The sequence below is a fragment of the Ascaphus truei genome, chromosome 1 (assembly GCF_040206685.1).
Source record: "Ascaphus truei isolate aAscTru1 chromosome 1, aAscTru1.hap1, whole genome shotgun sequence".
Taxonomy (NCBI): Eukaryota; Metazoa; Chordata; class Amphibia; order Anura; family Ascaphidae; genus Ascaphus; species Ascaphus truei.
Window position 1 is genome coordinate 498,288,886 of NC_134483.1, and position 13,895 is coordinate 498,302,780.

Here is a 13,895-nt window from a genome sequence, read left to right on the forward strand (position 1 = left end):
TAGCAAGGGTTTTGGCTTTCGTGAAAACTGTTCTTGGGCCCTGCTCTATAAATGGAACGAGCTCATTGTCAAGTTTTAAAATGTTCCAATGTCTACGTATGATGTTTTTTACTTGTTGTGCCTGCTTGCGGTACTTAGTTATAAAAAGTGGGGTTCCTGAGTCATTCAAAGGAATGTTCTTTTTAATTAAATCCTTCTTAGATTTCTTTTTAGATGGTTTAACTCCACAAGCAGCAATAAGACAATCTCTATTTAATTTTTTTTTTTTTGAGCTTTTTTTTTTTTTTTTCAATTTTTTTATTGTTTTTCACAAAATACACACATATCATACATTTCGTTATACAAACATTGGAGGAGTACTAACTGTCATGTACAACACAGTAAATATTCAGGAATCATTGTTCCTGTTTAAGTTAAATATGTAACTAGTTGTGTTGAGTATTGCCTATTCACATACTCCCCCATTAGGTACATTAAAATGGAAGCGGCCGCTTCTTTGTGTGCATCTTTTATTGTCAGGGAAGAAAAAAGAAAAGATAGGGGGAGAGAGAGGGGTGAAAGGAGAGGGGGAGGAAAGTAGAGTTGGGGAGGGAAATGGAGGGGAGGAGGGGGGGAAATGGGGGGGACCAGCCCAATTGGCCCCTTAGTTTTTTCCGATAGCTTTCGTAGTAGTCTGTTACACACCTGACCATATTTCCCATGTCTTATGGAACTTGTCCATTTTTTGGGTTAGTTTTGCTGTAAGGAGCTCCATTGACTTTATTTCGCGGAGTCTTCGTAGTATTGTCTGTTTGGATGGTGGATTTATTTTTTCCAGGCAGCTGCCACACAACAGCGAGCTGCCGTGAGTACGTGTATTGTCATTTTGTTTGTGCTATGTATATATTTTAACTTCGTCGCTGATGAATATAAACAATAAAACTTATTTTTTTTGGTTTTGTGAGATAAATACTCACTTCAGTGTCATTGGGAAGAGGTTAATTTACTCCTCTAGTGGGACAATTGATATCCCAGGCTATTATAGCTTACCAAAATAATGTATAATACTCTGAGTGCAGGTATCTGGGTTCTAGTGTTAACCTCTGTTATTCAGCTATTGGAATCACCTGGTTCTGGACTTTCACTGCAGTCTGCTAAATGCTGCCTTCTATGCAGCTCTGCCCCTATTGGCTGTCTATGCTATTTAGGGTCAACCCTTCCCCCCAGGAAGGGGCTGAGCATAATTCCGGAATCACTGTTCCAGGTAACCTGTGTTGCCACAAGCACCTCTGCTTGGCCTACCTTGGGCCTTCCTGTTCCTGTGCTGAAGCGCTGGATCCCCAGCACTAAAGCTTCATTGTCCCTGTGGCCTGTCTGCACATATCCTGGTTTCAGAGGCCTTTATTGCTCAAAGTTCCTATCCTGCTTTGGAAATCTGTTCCTGTGCTGAAGCGCTGGATTCCCAGAAATAAGCTTCATTGTTCCTGTGGCCTATTTGCATATCCTGCTTCCTGAGGCCTTCAACTCTTGCTACCCTGTATCTGTGCTTGTCCCATCTGGCCTTCGTGTGCTGAAGCCTCTCCACTGAAGCACTACGCCCCTGCCTTCCTGTTGCCTGTGACCTTCACTCCTGTGCCGCCTAGCTTGACCCCAGTCGAGATACCGTTAACCCTGCTTTCTCCAACCTCGACCCGGCTATTCACGACGACGGAACTCGCAATTCAGACCCGGCTTCGTGGTCTAAGGTCGATGCATACCCATCCCCACCTCAGCTCCGCGGTCCGTTCCAGGTTTGTGGCGAGCACGACTGTTACAGATATTTCATACATTACGGGCTACCAAGTCGTCTACACTCGGATCAAGGGCGAGACTTTGAAAGTAAGCTCATCCGAGAATTACTGAAGCTATTAAAGCTTGGCCCCCTGCAGACGCATTTACTAGAATTCCCTCCTACCGTCTATAATGGTAGCTTTGAGACAAGCTATAATAATACACACCAAATATAACTGGGTTGAACTTGACGAGACGTAGATATGATAAAATATAATTTATTCCTTGGAAAAGGTGAACACACGAGATATACAAATAATAGACAAAATATGGACACTTACTTAAAGGTTAGGACAAGAAAGCCATCAGGATACAGGATGGGCCATTTCTTCCATAATTCAGTTTCAGATGTTGACATCACAGCAATACATGAAGATCATACATGAAGACAATTGAGTAAGGGCTGACTCCGACTTATATACCATTTCAATCCTTCTCTTACACTCAAGGCGCCGAGCTGTCTAGCAAAAATCTCTTTGAAGCAGATTTTGGCTTCCATTGTAAGTGTGAAGTATCACACTTAAAAAACACTCAGTTCCTTGGTTCCTGCCCCCAGTATAAACAATTAGGGCAGTTACCCTTTGATCACCGGGCTATGTTAATTCTTGCAGGATGCTCTCCCTGCCCTATTAGCATAGCAGATGGGGGTCTGCATTGTCAGAGCAGACCCAAAACCCCATATACATTTTAATAACTACACATATTAAAAAACCCGGTTCTGGTAGGTGCAGCGGGTTCAAACTTTCCAGACCTTCATGCCGTAAGTGATACACTGTAGGGTCCAAATTTCAGCCCGCTACGACCTTCGGAACCGGAATTATACAAATATCACACAAACCGTTTCATATTTTATTATAAAAATCTCAGCTAAAAATAAATCTCAGCGTTTCACTAAATCCCCATTGAAAACAACGTGCTCCGCCGCCATGGGTTTCAATGGAGCAACTCCGCCGTTGTAATGAATGGAGTTTCCCGCCATAGACTTTCAATGGAGGAACCGTCGCCATTGAAGTCTATGAGAAAATTCACAAATTTTTACCTGCGTCGACACTCCGTCTGGTTGGTCTGAGGGGGCTGGGAATGGGCATGCATTAAAGCCGGAACCTTGGCTATATGTCACCCAAATCCCATCCCTCTGGTCATTCCAGAAGCGGAGATATGGACATACACATTTCAACATTTTACACTTAGTCGTTTTTTCGCCATGCGGCTTTTCCCCATTGGAATCAATGGCCGGCGCCGCCATTGACAATGCATGACGCCCGTCGCCATTGGATTCAATGGTGCGACCCTCCTTCTCCGCTCGACCCCTTACGGGGGTCCCTCATTCCCGGACCCAGTGTGGATCGTGTGTGGGGGTTCCTAGGGGTTAGGGACAAAAATAACTTTATTCCCAGGGGCCCTAGAACCCAAGATTCCCACGCCAATTGTCGTTGAACTTGACCGTAGTGATTAAACTCTTTTAAAAGACATTGTATCCGCTTTTGCGGTCTGCGGTTTGGATGGCTGCCAACCAGTTCCTCGAGGCCGGCGTTGAGGAATCTACAATGAAGACAATGAGCCCATTGACTTACAATGGGAAACCACCGCTCCTCCTCTCGGACGCCACCTGCTGGTCGTCGCTGGAAAACAGGTCCAAAACCGCTACTTCTGCCATTAGAAAGCATGGAGGCTCAATGGCGACCTAAGAACGGCTGCAAAATGGAGCCTGAAAAGGCGGGAAAATTACACAAAGGGCTATAATCACTATTTTAACATTAACCCCTTCCCTCCCGCATCAACCCTAATGTATGTACTGAATCTGGCCTTGTTGAATTGATATATAAGTATGTTCCTGATGTTGAAACCCTGTGTATAAGACTGAATCTGGCCTTGTTGAATTGATATATAAGTATGTTCCTGATGTTGAAACCCTGTGTATAAGACTGAATCTGGCCTTGTTGAATTGATATATAAGTATGTTCCTGATGTTGAAACCCTGTGTATAAGACGGAATCTGGCCTTGTTGAATTGATATATAAGTATGTTCCTGATGTTGAAACCCTGTGTATAAGACTGAATCTGGCCTTGTTAAATTGATATATAAGTATGTTCCTGATGTTGAAACCCTGTGTATAAGACTAAATCTGGCCTTGTTGAATTGATATATAAGTATGTTCCTGATGTTGAAACCCTGTGTATAAGACTGAATCTGGCCTTGTTGAATTGATATATAAGTATGTTCCTGATGTTGAAACCCTGTGTATAAGACGGAATCTGGCCTTGTTGAATTGATATATAAGTATGTTCCTGATGTTGAAACCCTGTGTATAAGACTGAATCTGGCCTTGTTGAATTGATATATAAGTATGTTCCTGATGTTGAAACCCTGTGTATAAGACGGAATCTGGCCTTGTTGAATTGATATATAAGTATGTTCCTGATGTTGAAACCCTGTGTATAAGACTGAATCTGGCCTTGTTGAATTGATATATAAGTATGTTCCTGATGTTGAAACCCTGTGTATAAGACTAAATCTGGCCTTGTTGAATTGATATATAAGTATGTTCCTGATGTTGAAACCCTGTGTATAAGACTGAATCTGGCCTTGTTGAATTGATATATAAGTATGTTCCTGATGTTGAAACCCTGTGTATAAGACTGAATCTGGCCTTGTTGAATTGATATATAAGTATGTTCCTGATGTTGAAACCCTGTGTATAAGACGGAATCTGGCCTTGTTGAATTGATATATAAGTATGTTCCTGATGTTGAAACCCTGTGTATAAGACTGAATCTGGCCTTGTTAAATTGATATATAAGTATGTTCCTGATGTTGAAACCCTGTGTATAAGACTAAATCTGGCCTTGTTGAATTGATATATAAGTATGTTCCTGATGTTGAAACCCTGTGTATAAGACTGAATCTGGCCTTGTTGAATTGATATATAAGTATGTTCCTGATGTTGAAACCCTGTGTATAAGACTGAATCTGGCCTTGTTGAATTGATATATAAGTATGTTCCTGATGTTGAAACCCTGTGTATAAGACTGAATCTGGCCTTGTTGAATTGATATATAAGTATGTTCCTGATGTTGAAACCCTGTGTATAAGACGGAATCTGGCCTTGTTGAATTGATATATAAGTATGTTCCTGATGTTGAAACCCTGTGTATAAGACTGAATCTGGCCTTGTTGAATTGATATATAAGTATGTTCCTGGTGTTGAAACCCTGTGTATAAGACTAAATCTGGCCTTGTTGAATTGATATATAAGTATGTTCCTGATGTTGAAACCCTGTGTATAAGACTGAATCTGGCCTTGTTGAATTGATATATAAGTATGTTCCTGATGTTGAAACCCTGTGTATAAGACTGAATCTGGCCTTGTTGAATTGATATATAAGTATGTTCCTGATGTTGAAACCCTGTGTATAAGACTGAATCTGGCCTTGTTGAATTGATATATAAGTTAGTATGTTTGAATGTAAAAAGTATTTTTTTTTTCCCCTCTTAACTCTGTGCTGTTAATTGACCAAATGGAACAAGCTGACTGATTGGGGAGGGGGAGGATCATGTGACTGTTTTTTCTGTATAATACTAACACCTTAGCTGCATTGGGCAGGAACTGCATTAGGCAGTGAGGCATTTAAAGTGAGCTTTTCAAGTGATAAAAACAGTTAGACTACAGTTTGACTGGGGACTGGATCTACTGCACACACTTTTACTCAAGACAACAAACGGTAAGCTATTCAGATCACACTATGATCCCATGCTTGTTAGCCTGCATAGTTTAACCCCTACCCCTTTACAACTTTTTTTCACTGCAGCCTCTCCCAAAACTGACTGCACAAAACACTTAAACCCTGAATTGACCCTAGCATTGCAATGCAGCAAAACACTTGGCAAGGTACAGGCCCACCCCTGCTGTTTAGTCTGCACACACTCACTCTGCTCACAACAGCTCCTTGCAACACTGCCTACCTGTGGCATCATGAACCTGCTATGTCTTCTAACTTTTTTCTTTCTCCTGGCCTCATGGAGATGTTACTCCCTCTATCCACTACAAACTCCTCCATCCTTGCCCACACCCAACATCACCATACACCCTGGACTACTCAAAAGCCTTGCACTATCTACTGAATGTTGGTGGAGAACTCTAAAAACCAGCACACCAACCACTGCTCACTCTAATGGAAAACACCACAAATTTACAACTTGCAAACAACTACCCAAATTTCTACTCATACTATTACTCTCTCTAGCAGGTGATATTGAAACTAACCCAGGTCCTCCCATTTCAGCTCTGTCTCATGCCCCTGAGAATTCCACCTTTAAATTCCAAAAAGGGCTACCTGTTGCCCATATAAACATCCGGAGCCTGCTGCCCAAACTGGATGAACTAAGGGCATGGTGCCTTATGCATAAACCCAAAGCCATCGTTCTTACAGAAAAATGGCTATCCTCTAAAACCCCTGATGCAAATATCGCCATTCAGGGATACTCCATTTTTAGGAGAGATAGGTCAAAGAGAGGATGAGGGGTGTTATTTTATATTGCAGACACCTTACAATTTACACTGTTACATTGCCCACAAAGTCCATCCTCTTTTGAAACTCTAGTTGGCAAAATCTGCCTCCCCTTTTCTAAGCCCATCTTGCTTGCTGGCATCTACCGCCCCCCTAAAGCCCCTCTACAATCCTTGACTGATATCACCCAATTTCTTGCCTCCATTTCCTCTCTGAATGAGAAGAGTGAGCTGCTAGTTCTAGGGGATTTCAACTTCAATTGGCTTGACCCTAAAAACCACAAAATCCAGATACAACTCAAGTCACTTAACCTATCGCAACTCATTTCCCAACCCACACGAATAAACCTGAAGTCGCATAACCATTCCTTGCTAGACTGGATTCTCTCCTCAAACCCCAGCAGAATCCAATCCTCTGGCATCCTTCCTGATATTTTCAGTGACCATGCAATAGTGTACTGTGTAAGGAAAATTAAACCGCCCCATTCAAGCCCTAAAGTTCTCCTCACTAGAACATTTAAAAACTTTAACCCACAACAGTTTCTGGATGACCTTACCAACTGCCCATGGCACAGAATCGATTTAATTCCCGACCCTGACTCTGCGCTCGACTATTTCCAATCCGAGTTCTTAAAACTCTGCGATACCCATGCTCCACTACGCAAAATAAGGGTACGGGGGGCCCACCTTCCATGGGTTACACCTGACCTTATAGCACTCTGCCAGTTCAGGGATGCCTTGTGGAAAAGCTACAAAGTAACTGGCACTACCAAGGATCTCAATCAATACAGATGCCTGCGGAACATGTGCACAAGGCAAACAAGGTATGGAAAAGCACAATATTACTCTGACAATCTCCACCAAAATACATCAAACCCAGCTAACTTCTGGAAGGTTATCAACAATATATTCCAGCCTCCTAACCATCAACAACCAAGTAATATCACTAAGGGAGATATTACTCTGACAAACCCCACTGACATTGCAAATGCATTCAATGATTACTTTGTGGGGTGTGCCACTAACTTATTAGCGAAACGCAGCACAAACCCCAAACCTGAATCTCATCCTGGGAGTACCCCTATAGTCCCACCCCCTCCCAACACTGCCCACAATTTTCAATTTAGCCCAGTATCTGAAGAGGAGATTACACAAGCGCTCCTCAAACTAAAACTAAGCAGCCAATGTGGACCAGACTTACTACAATCTAGGTTCCTACGACTTGGTGCCCCAGCCATTGCCAAACCAATTGCGTCCATAGTCAACTCTATCCTGTCTGCAGGCCATATCCCTAAGACCTGGAAAACTGCCAGAGTTGTCCCAATCTTCAAAAGTGGGGACAAAAACACTGTCTCAAACTACAGGCCAATCTCACTTCTCCCAATTCTATCCAAAGTTATGGAAAAATGTGTCCACTCCCAATTAAGCGATTTCTACACCAAGACAAATTTCCCTAGCCAATTCCAGTCTGGGTTTCGTCCCAAACACTCCACCGTAACTACCCTGCTAAAAGTTTGCAATGAAATCCAGTGCGGAATGGAACGGGGACAACTCACTGGTGCAGTATTCCTAGATTTTGCAAAGGCTTTTGACACAGTTGATCATGTTATCCTGCTTAACAAACTCCAGAGCTCTGGAATAGGGAAACATGCTTTAAACTGGTTTCAGTCCTAAATAAATAAATGTGTGAGTGCAAACAACAGGATAACATAATACATTTACACAGGGGAATAAACATTTGGATATTGAAGCAAGGCAAAACACATTACTGGACCTCAGTCCAGTTAGCCCCTTGCTTCCCTGATGAGAGTAGAGGGTGGCCAAATGGGGTGTAACCCCTTTAATCCCGGGCCAAATCCTCTCTATCATGACACCGTCTCTGTACGTTCTCCCTACCTACCAATTCAATTGTAAGCTCCTTGGAGCAGGGACTCCTCTTCCTTAATGTTACTCTTATGTCTGAAGCACTTATTCCCATGACCTGATTTATATTATTTGTTATTTATATGATATGTATTACTACTGTGAAGCGCTATGTACATTTATGGCGCTATATAAATAAAGACATACAATACAATACAGACAAGTCCCGAACTACTCCATACCATCCGGAGGGGGAGGCTCTGCCCGAGAAGTTCAACCGGACCCTCCTCGATGTGCTCGGCATGCTAAAAAGCTCTCAGAAGACCGAGTGGAGCAAACACATGGAGTCCTTAGTGCATGCATATAACTGAACCAGACACGAATCTACAGGCTTCACTCCCTACTTACCAATGTTCAGGCGAGAGGCGTTGATATACGTCTGGATATCCCTACTTCCCAATGTTCAGGCGAGAGGCGTTGATATACGTCTGAGGGTATCCACCGACGAGGTACCCCGCAGGACGCACTTTAAGACCATGCAACAGCTCCAAGAAAGTCTGCAGAACACTGACCAACTAGCGGAGAAAGCATCAGCCCATCTGAATGCCTGAGGCAAAACAGTGCTATGACCATAAGGTCTGCCATCAGGAAAATCGTCCTGGAGACGCCGTTCTCCTCTGCAACCTAGGGATCCCAGGCAAACACAAACTGGCCAACCGCTGGTGCGACGGGGTATTCGAAGTGGAGTCTCAGATGCCGGGCCTCCCTGTCTACCGCATACGCGACTGGGTTGGCACGATAAAGGTCTGTCACCGTAACCACCTACTGCCAATCCCACAAGTGGGAGGAAATGATCATGAGATAAAGACTACACCATTGGCCAGTGAGCCAGAGGAATCTGAAGAAAACTCGGAATCCGTAATAGAACCAAAACGAGGATCCTATGGAAGGACCCTTTCACAGCGCACCCAGAAGTCACAGGGCACCTCTAGATGGAGCCAAGGGTAATGAGCCCAAGCCACATAAACCTACTCCGGTAGCTCTAATGAGCCCTCCTCTGCACCCCTGGAGTCCTTATTTCATACCCGCCAGAGACATTTCAGAAACTGTTGTACCTCCAATGAGAGAGCCTGAGCCTCAAGCTTACTACTCCCCAGAGGGAGTCGAGGATGAGCTCCGAAGAAACCAACAAGTAAGGCACCCTCCCAACCGGGTACACTATGATTTGTTAGGGGCACCTCACTACAAATCTCAACAGTGGACTCGGAGTAAGATACGATCTGTAATTCTTATGTTTACTGAAATGTACAATCTGATTTAAAGTCAATTGCCGTGTTTCTAAGCAAGAAAGAAACAATGTTCCATAGATTAATTCTACCAATTCTCGGGTACAAAATAACAGTCTGTTGACTGATGAACACAATAAACTTGCTTGGAGAAGGAACTATTTAGGCATCATGGAGTCTGTTATATATTCAAGAATCATGCTCAGTGAAAGGGAAGGTATATATGTATGTCCTGGTTGATAGTGCAGATATCTGTAGTAAGCAGTACTCTCTGGTTCTCTTCCTTAGTGGACTACCTCCCTAGAGCTATTGTTTGTAATTGTCATGGAACAGAAATACCCATTTCAGCCTTCTCTGTTTCACCCCCCCCCCCCCCTTTCCTTGGCAGTTCTGCCTGCTAGCTGTATTTGGATGTTACTTTCCTTGCAGTTTCACACCCAGTGCAGATGGAATGGATACATTATGTTGCCTTTTTTCCATCCAGTTTGTCACACCCCTGGTTGCCCTGGCAACATCTCCAGTCCTCCAAGTTAATGGGCTTTCCCATTCCCCCGTCCCTGCTGACAGTTAGTTTAGCCTGACACCTATCCCTGTGTCACAAGCAGTACCCACTGTCTTTTACTTCCTGACATTGGCAGAGTGAGTACATTTATGTTACACCCCTATGGCAAGGCCAATTCTTTTCACCTGCCCTTAATTACAAGGCATACACAGATATACACCTTTCCAACACAAACATCTTACCACTAGAGCCTGTTTTTATTGCTGTCTTCCTAAATAAAGTGAAGAAAATATACAGGACTTGTTGTGCTTTGGAAAGAGGGCTGAGTTGAAGCTAGCTGGGTTCATTCATACCCTAGACATGACCCTGGATCCAGAATAGTAATGTCCAGCAATTTTACTTCCACTTGTTTGTGACCATAGTGTGGTAAGTAAATGATAGTACTCACAATGTGATGCTGTCCATTCCACGTGTGTGTGCCTCACGCTGTAGAGTAAATGAGGAAATCCAGAGGACAAAACAGAGCACAGCGTAAAAAATGGAAGGGCTACATTACTAAGGCTAAACTAAAATCAACTTAATGGACAACGTGACAGCATGGCATGCATACAGTAAGTTCACTTAAGTATTGTAGCCCTTCCATTTTTGCCGCTGTGCTGTTTTTTCCTTCTCTGGATTTCCTGCAATTGCCGTGTTAAGTTGTATATGGAACATTGCATTTTCATTATATAACTTATTGTTATAAAAGCGGGCAAGGCTAGCAGCGGCCATTATGGAGAGCCGGGCGCATGCGCAGTATAGCGCAAGCGACGGCCATTACGGGGATAGGGCTCTGTGGGGACTACAAGCCCCAGCAGCCTCTGGGGCTGAGACCACATGGCGCATAACAGTCAATAGGGCTGCGAGGATCCCCTGCTCAGGACTGGATACATTTGGTGCGTTGGAGGGAAAGCACGGTCAGTCGGAAGAGGGAGCCGATAGAGCAGGACTTGGCCTAGTATGCCCCCTTAGGCCCAAGGTAGGCCCTGAGTGACTCTCAAATTGTGGTTGCTGCAGGGAGCGGCCCCCTTAGATAAGGACATTGCCCCTGCAGTTTGCAATCATATCAGGGACACAGCAAGACGCCACGCAGCACTTGCGGCCTGTGGTCTGGGACTAGACCACCACCGCAAGCCAAAGAGACTCTCTTGAAGGTGGGACCCTCCGGCCGGAGTCCAACACTGACGGCGATGGCGTGGGACCAGACAGCTCCTTCATCAGTTGTTGGTACCAGGTGCTGGAGCACCTGGCAGATATCCTACAGTCAACAAGTGCACCAACTATACTCTATTACTGTGGGCAGTGCTGTCACACACACTTTGGGTGGGAGAGACAATTGGGGCTGGACACTGGTGCCCCCTGCAACTGAGTATTGTGGAGTTACTACATATCTGTGTACACATATGCATTGTGTAGCTGTATTACTTGCTCTGGTTATAAGTTGAATGTTCAGTAAACCTGTCAATATACACTGTGTGTATTTATTGTATTGGGTCCTGTGAGGGGATTATCCGGCACTGCCCGGATCCTTCGGAGGTGGAGGAGCTGTCACCGGAACCAACCAGGTACATCCCAGGCTCTCAGCAGCGGAGGTTCAGACCTCTTGTGAGCCAACAGGTAAAACGCACCACATTACACTCACCCCTAGAGGGTGGGGGAAACAGCACTACATATAAAAACATTTTCTAATTGAACTTTGATATGGCCATTGTAATTTTCACCAATGTTTTTTTTTTAATTATCCACAATACTTCTCTGCAGTCGCACTGCATGGACCTTTCTCCCTACGCTCCTCACTCTCACTGCATGGACCTCTCTCCCTAAGCTCCTCCTCACTTTCACTGCATGGACCTTTATCAACATCTTCACTGCTCTGTTCCTGTAGCCTTCTCTCGTCGTCCACCTCTGCCCCATGTCCTCGTGCATCCACGCTGTGCAGTCCCCTCCCACGTGCTCTCTGTCAGCTGCACTCTCTCCTCTGACCTCACTCCCCTTAGTTACCCGGCGGCGTCACGAAACCGGCCGGATCATTCCACATACAACCCGCGGGGTGTCCTTAAAAAAAAATACCGGTCTTCCCCCTCACACCTTTCTGCAGGGCAACTCCTTTTGAAGAGCCAGTGATAAAATCTTTCCATGTTAGCGTGTGCTGGGATCCCTTCCCATGCAGCCGGGCGCCGCACATACCATTGCATGTCTGTACCCGGCCTCTCCCCCCCGCCCCCGGAGTGGTCCGTGCCGGAGCTGCAGCCAGTGACAAGCGGCGGGGGGAAGATGGCGTCTGGTTGCTTAGCGCTGCCCCTGTGACTCCGGTCTGATAATCCGCTCACAGCCGCCTGGCTGCCGTGTTATTACACTCACACACACGGACTGGGGAAGCAGAGGAGAGGGAGGCCTCCCGTGTAACATGTCCGACTCCGAGGAAGAGAGTCAGGACCGGCAGCTTAAGATAGTGATTTTAGGAGACGGAGCTTCTGGGAAGGTTAGTTTCACCCCCTCCCCCCCCCACCTCTCTTCCTCTCACCCCCCCACCTCTCTTCCTCTCACCCCCCACCTCTCTTCCTCTCACCCCCCCCCACCTCTCTTCCTCTCACCCCCCCCCCACCTCTCTTCCTCTCCATCCCCACCTCTCTTCCTCTCCACCCCTCACCTCTCTTCCTCTCCCCCCCCTCACCTCTCTTCCTCTCCCCCCCTCACCTCTCTTCCTCTCCCCCCCCTCACCTCTCTTCCTCTCCCCCCCCTCACCTCTCTTCCTCTCCCCCCCCTCACCTCTCTTCCTCTCCCCCCCCTCACCTCTCTTCCTCTCCCCCCCCACCTCTCTTCCTCTCCCCCCCTCACCTCTCTTCCTCTCCCCCCCCCACCTCTCTTCCTCTCCCCCCCCACCTCTATTCCTCTCCCCCCCCACCTCTCTTCCTCTCCCCCCCCACCTCTCTTCCTCTCCCCCCCCACCTCTCTTCCTCTCCCCCCCCACCTCTCTTCCTCTCCCCCCCCACCTCTCTTCCTCTCCCCCCCCACCTCTCTTCCTCTCCCCCCCCCACCTCTCTTCCTCTCCCCCCCCCACCTCTCTTCCTCTCCCCCCCCTCCCCCCCCACCTCTCTTCCTCTCCCCCCCCACCTCTCTTCCTCTCCCCCCCCCACCTCTCTTCCTCTCCCCCCCCCACCTCTCTTCCTCTCCCCCCCCCACCTCTCTTCCTCTCCCCCCCCCACCTCTCTTCCTCTCCCCCCCCCACCTCTCTTCCTCTCCCCCCCCACCTCTCTTCCTCTCCCCCCCCCCACCTCTCTTCCTCTCCCCCCCCCACCTCTCTTCCTCTCCCCCCCCACCTCTCTTCCTCCCCCCCCCACCTCTCTTCCTCTCCCCCCCCACCTCTCTTCCTCTCCCCCCCCACCTCTCTTCCTCTCCCCCCCCCCACCTCTCTTCTCTCCCCCCCCCACCTCTCTTCCTCTCCCCCCCCCACCTCTCTTCCTCTCCCCCCCCCACCTCTCTTCCTCTCCCCCCCCACCTCTCTTCCTCTCCCCCCCCCACCTCTCTTCCTCTCCCCCCCCACCTCTCTTCCTCTCCCCCCCCACCTCTCTTCCTCTCCCCCCCCACCTCTCTTCCTCTCCCCCCCCCACCTCTCTTCCTCTCCCCCCCCCACCTCTCTTCCTCTCCCCCCCCACCTCTCTTCCTCTCCCCCCCCACCTCTCTTCCTCTCCCCCCCCCACCTCTCTTCCTCTCCCCCCCCCACCTCTCTTCCTCTCCCCCCCCACCTCTCTTCCTCTCCCCCCCCCACCTCTCTTCCTCTCCCCCCCCACCTCTCTTCCTCTCCCCCCCCACCTCTCTTCCTCTCCCCCCCCCACCTCTCTTCCTCTCCCCCCCCCACCTCTCTTCCTCTCCCCCCCCACCTCTCTT

At 47.1% G+C, this 13,895-nt stretch overlaps 1 protein-coding gene across 2 annotated transcripts in view; it reads left to right on the forward strand.

The window, feature by feature from the left end:
• Positions 1-12,069: 12,069 nt before the first annotated feature.
• The window catches only part of RAB28 (RAB28, member RAS oncogene family), a 178,839-nt gene continuing 177,013 nt past the window's right edge, over positions 12,070-13,895 (forward strand). The window contains exon 1 of one of the 2 annotated variants that reach the window (XM_075569302.1): positions 12,070-12,489. In XM_075569302.1, the coding sequence (XP_075425417.1) occupies positions 12,415-12,489 (75 nt within the window). In that variant the 5' untranslated portion in view covers positions 12,070-12,414. The remainder of the gene's footprint in view (positions 12,490-13,895) is intronic. The other variant, XM_075569292.1, reaches the window with a different exon arrangement.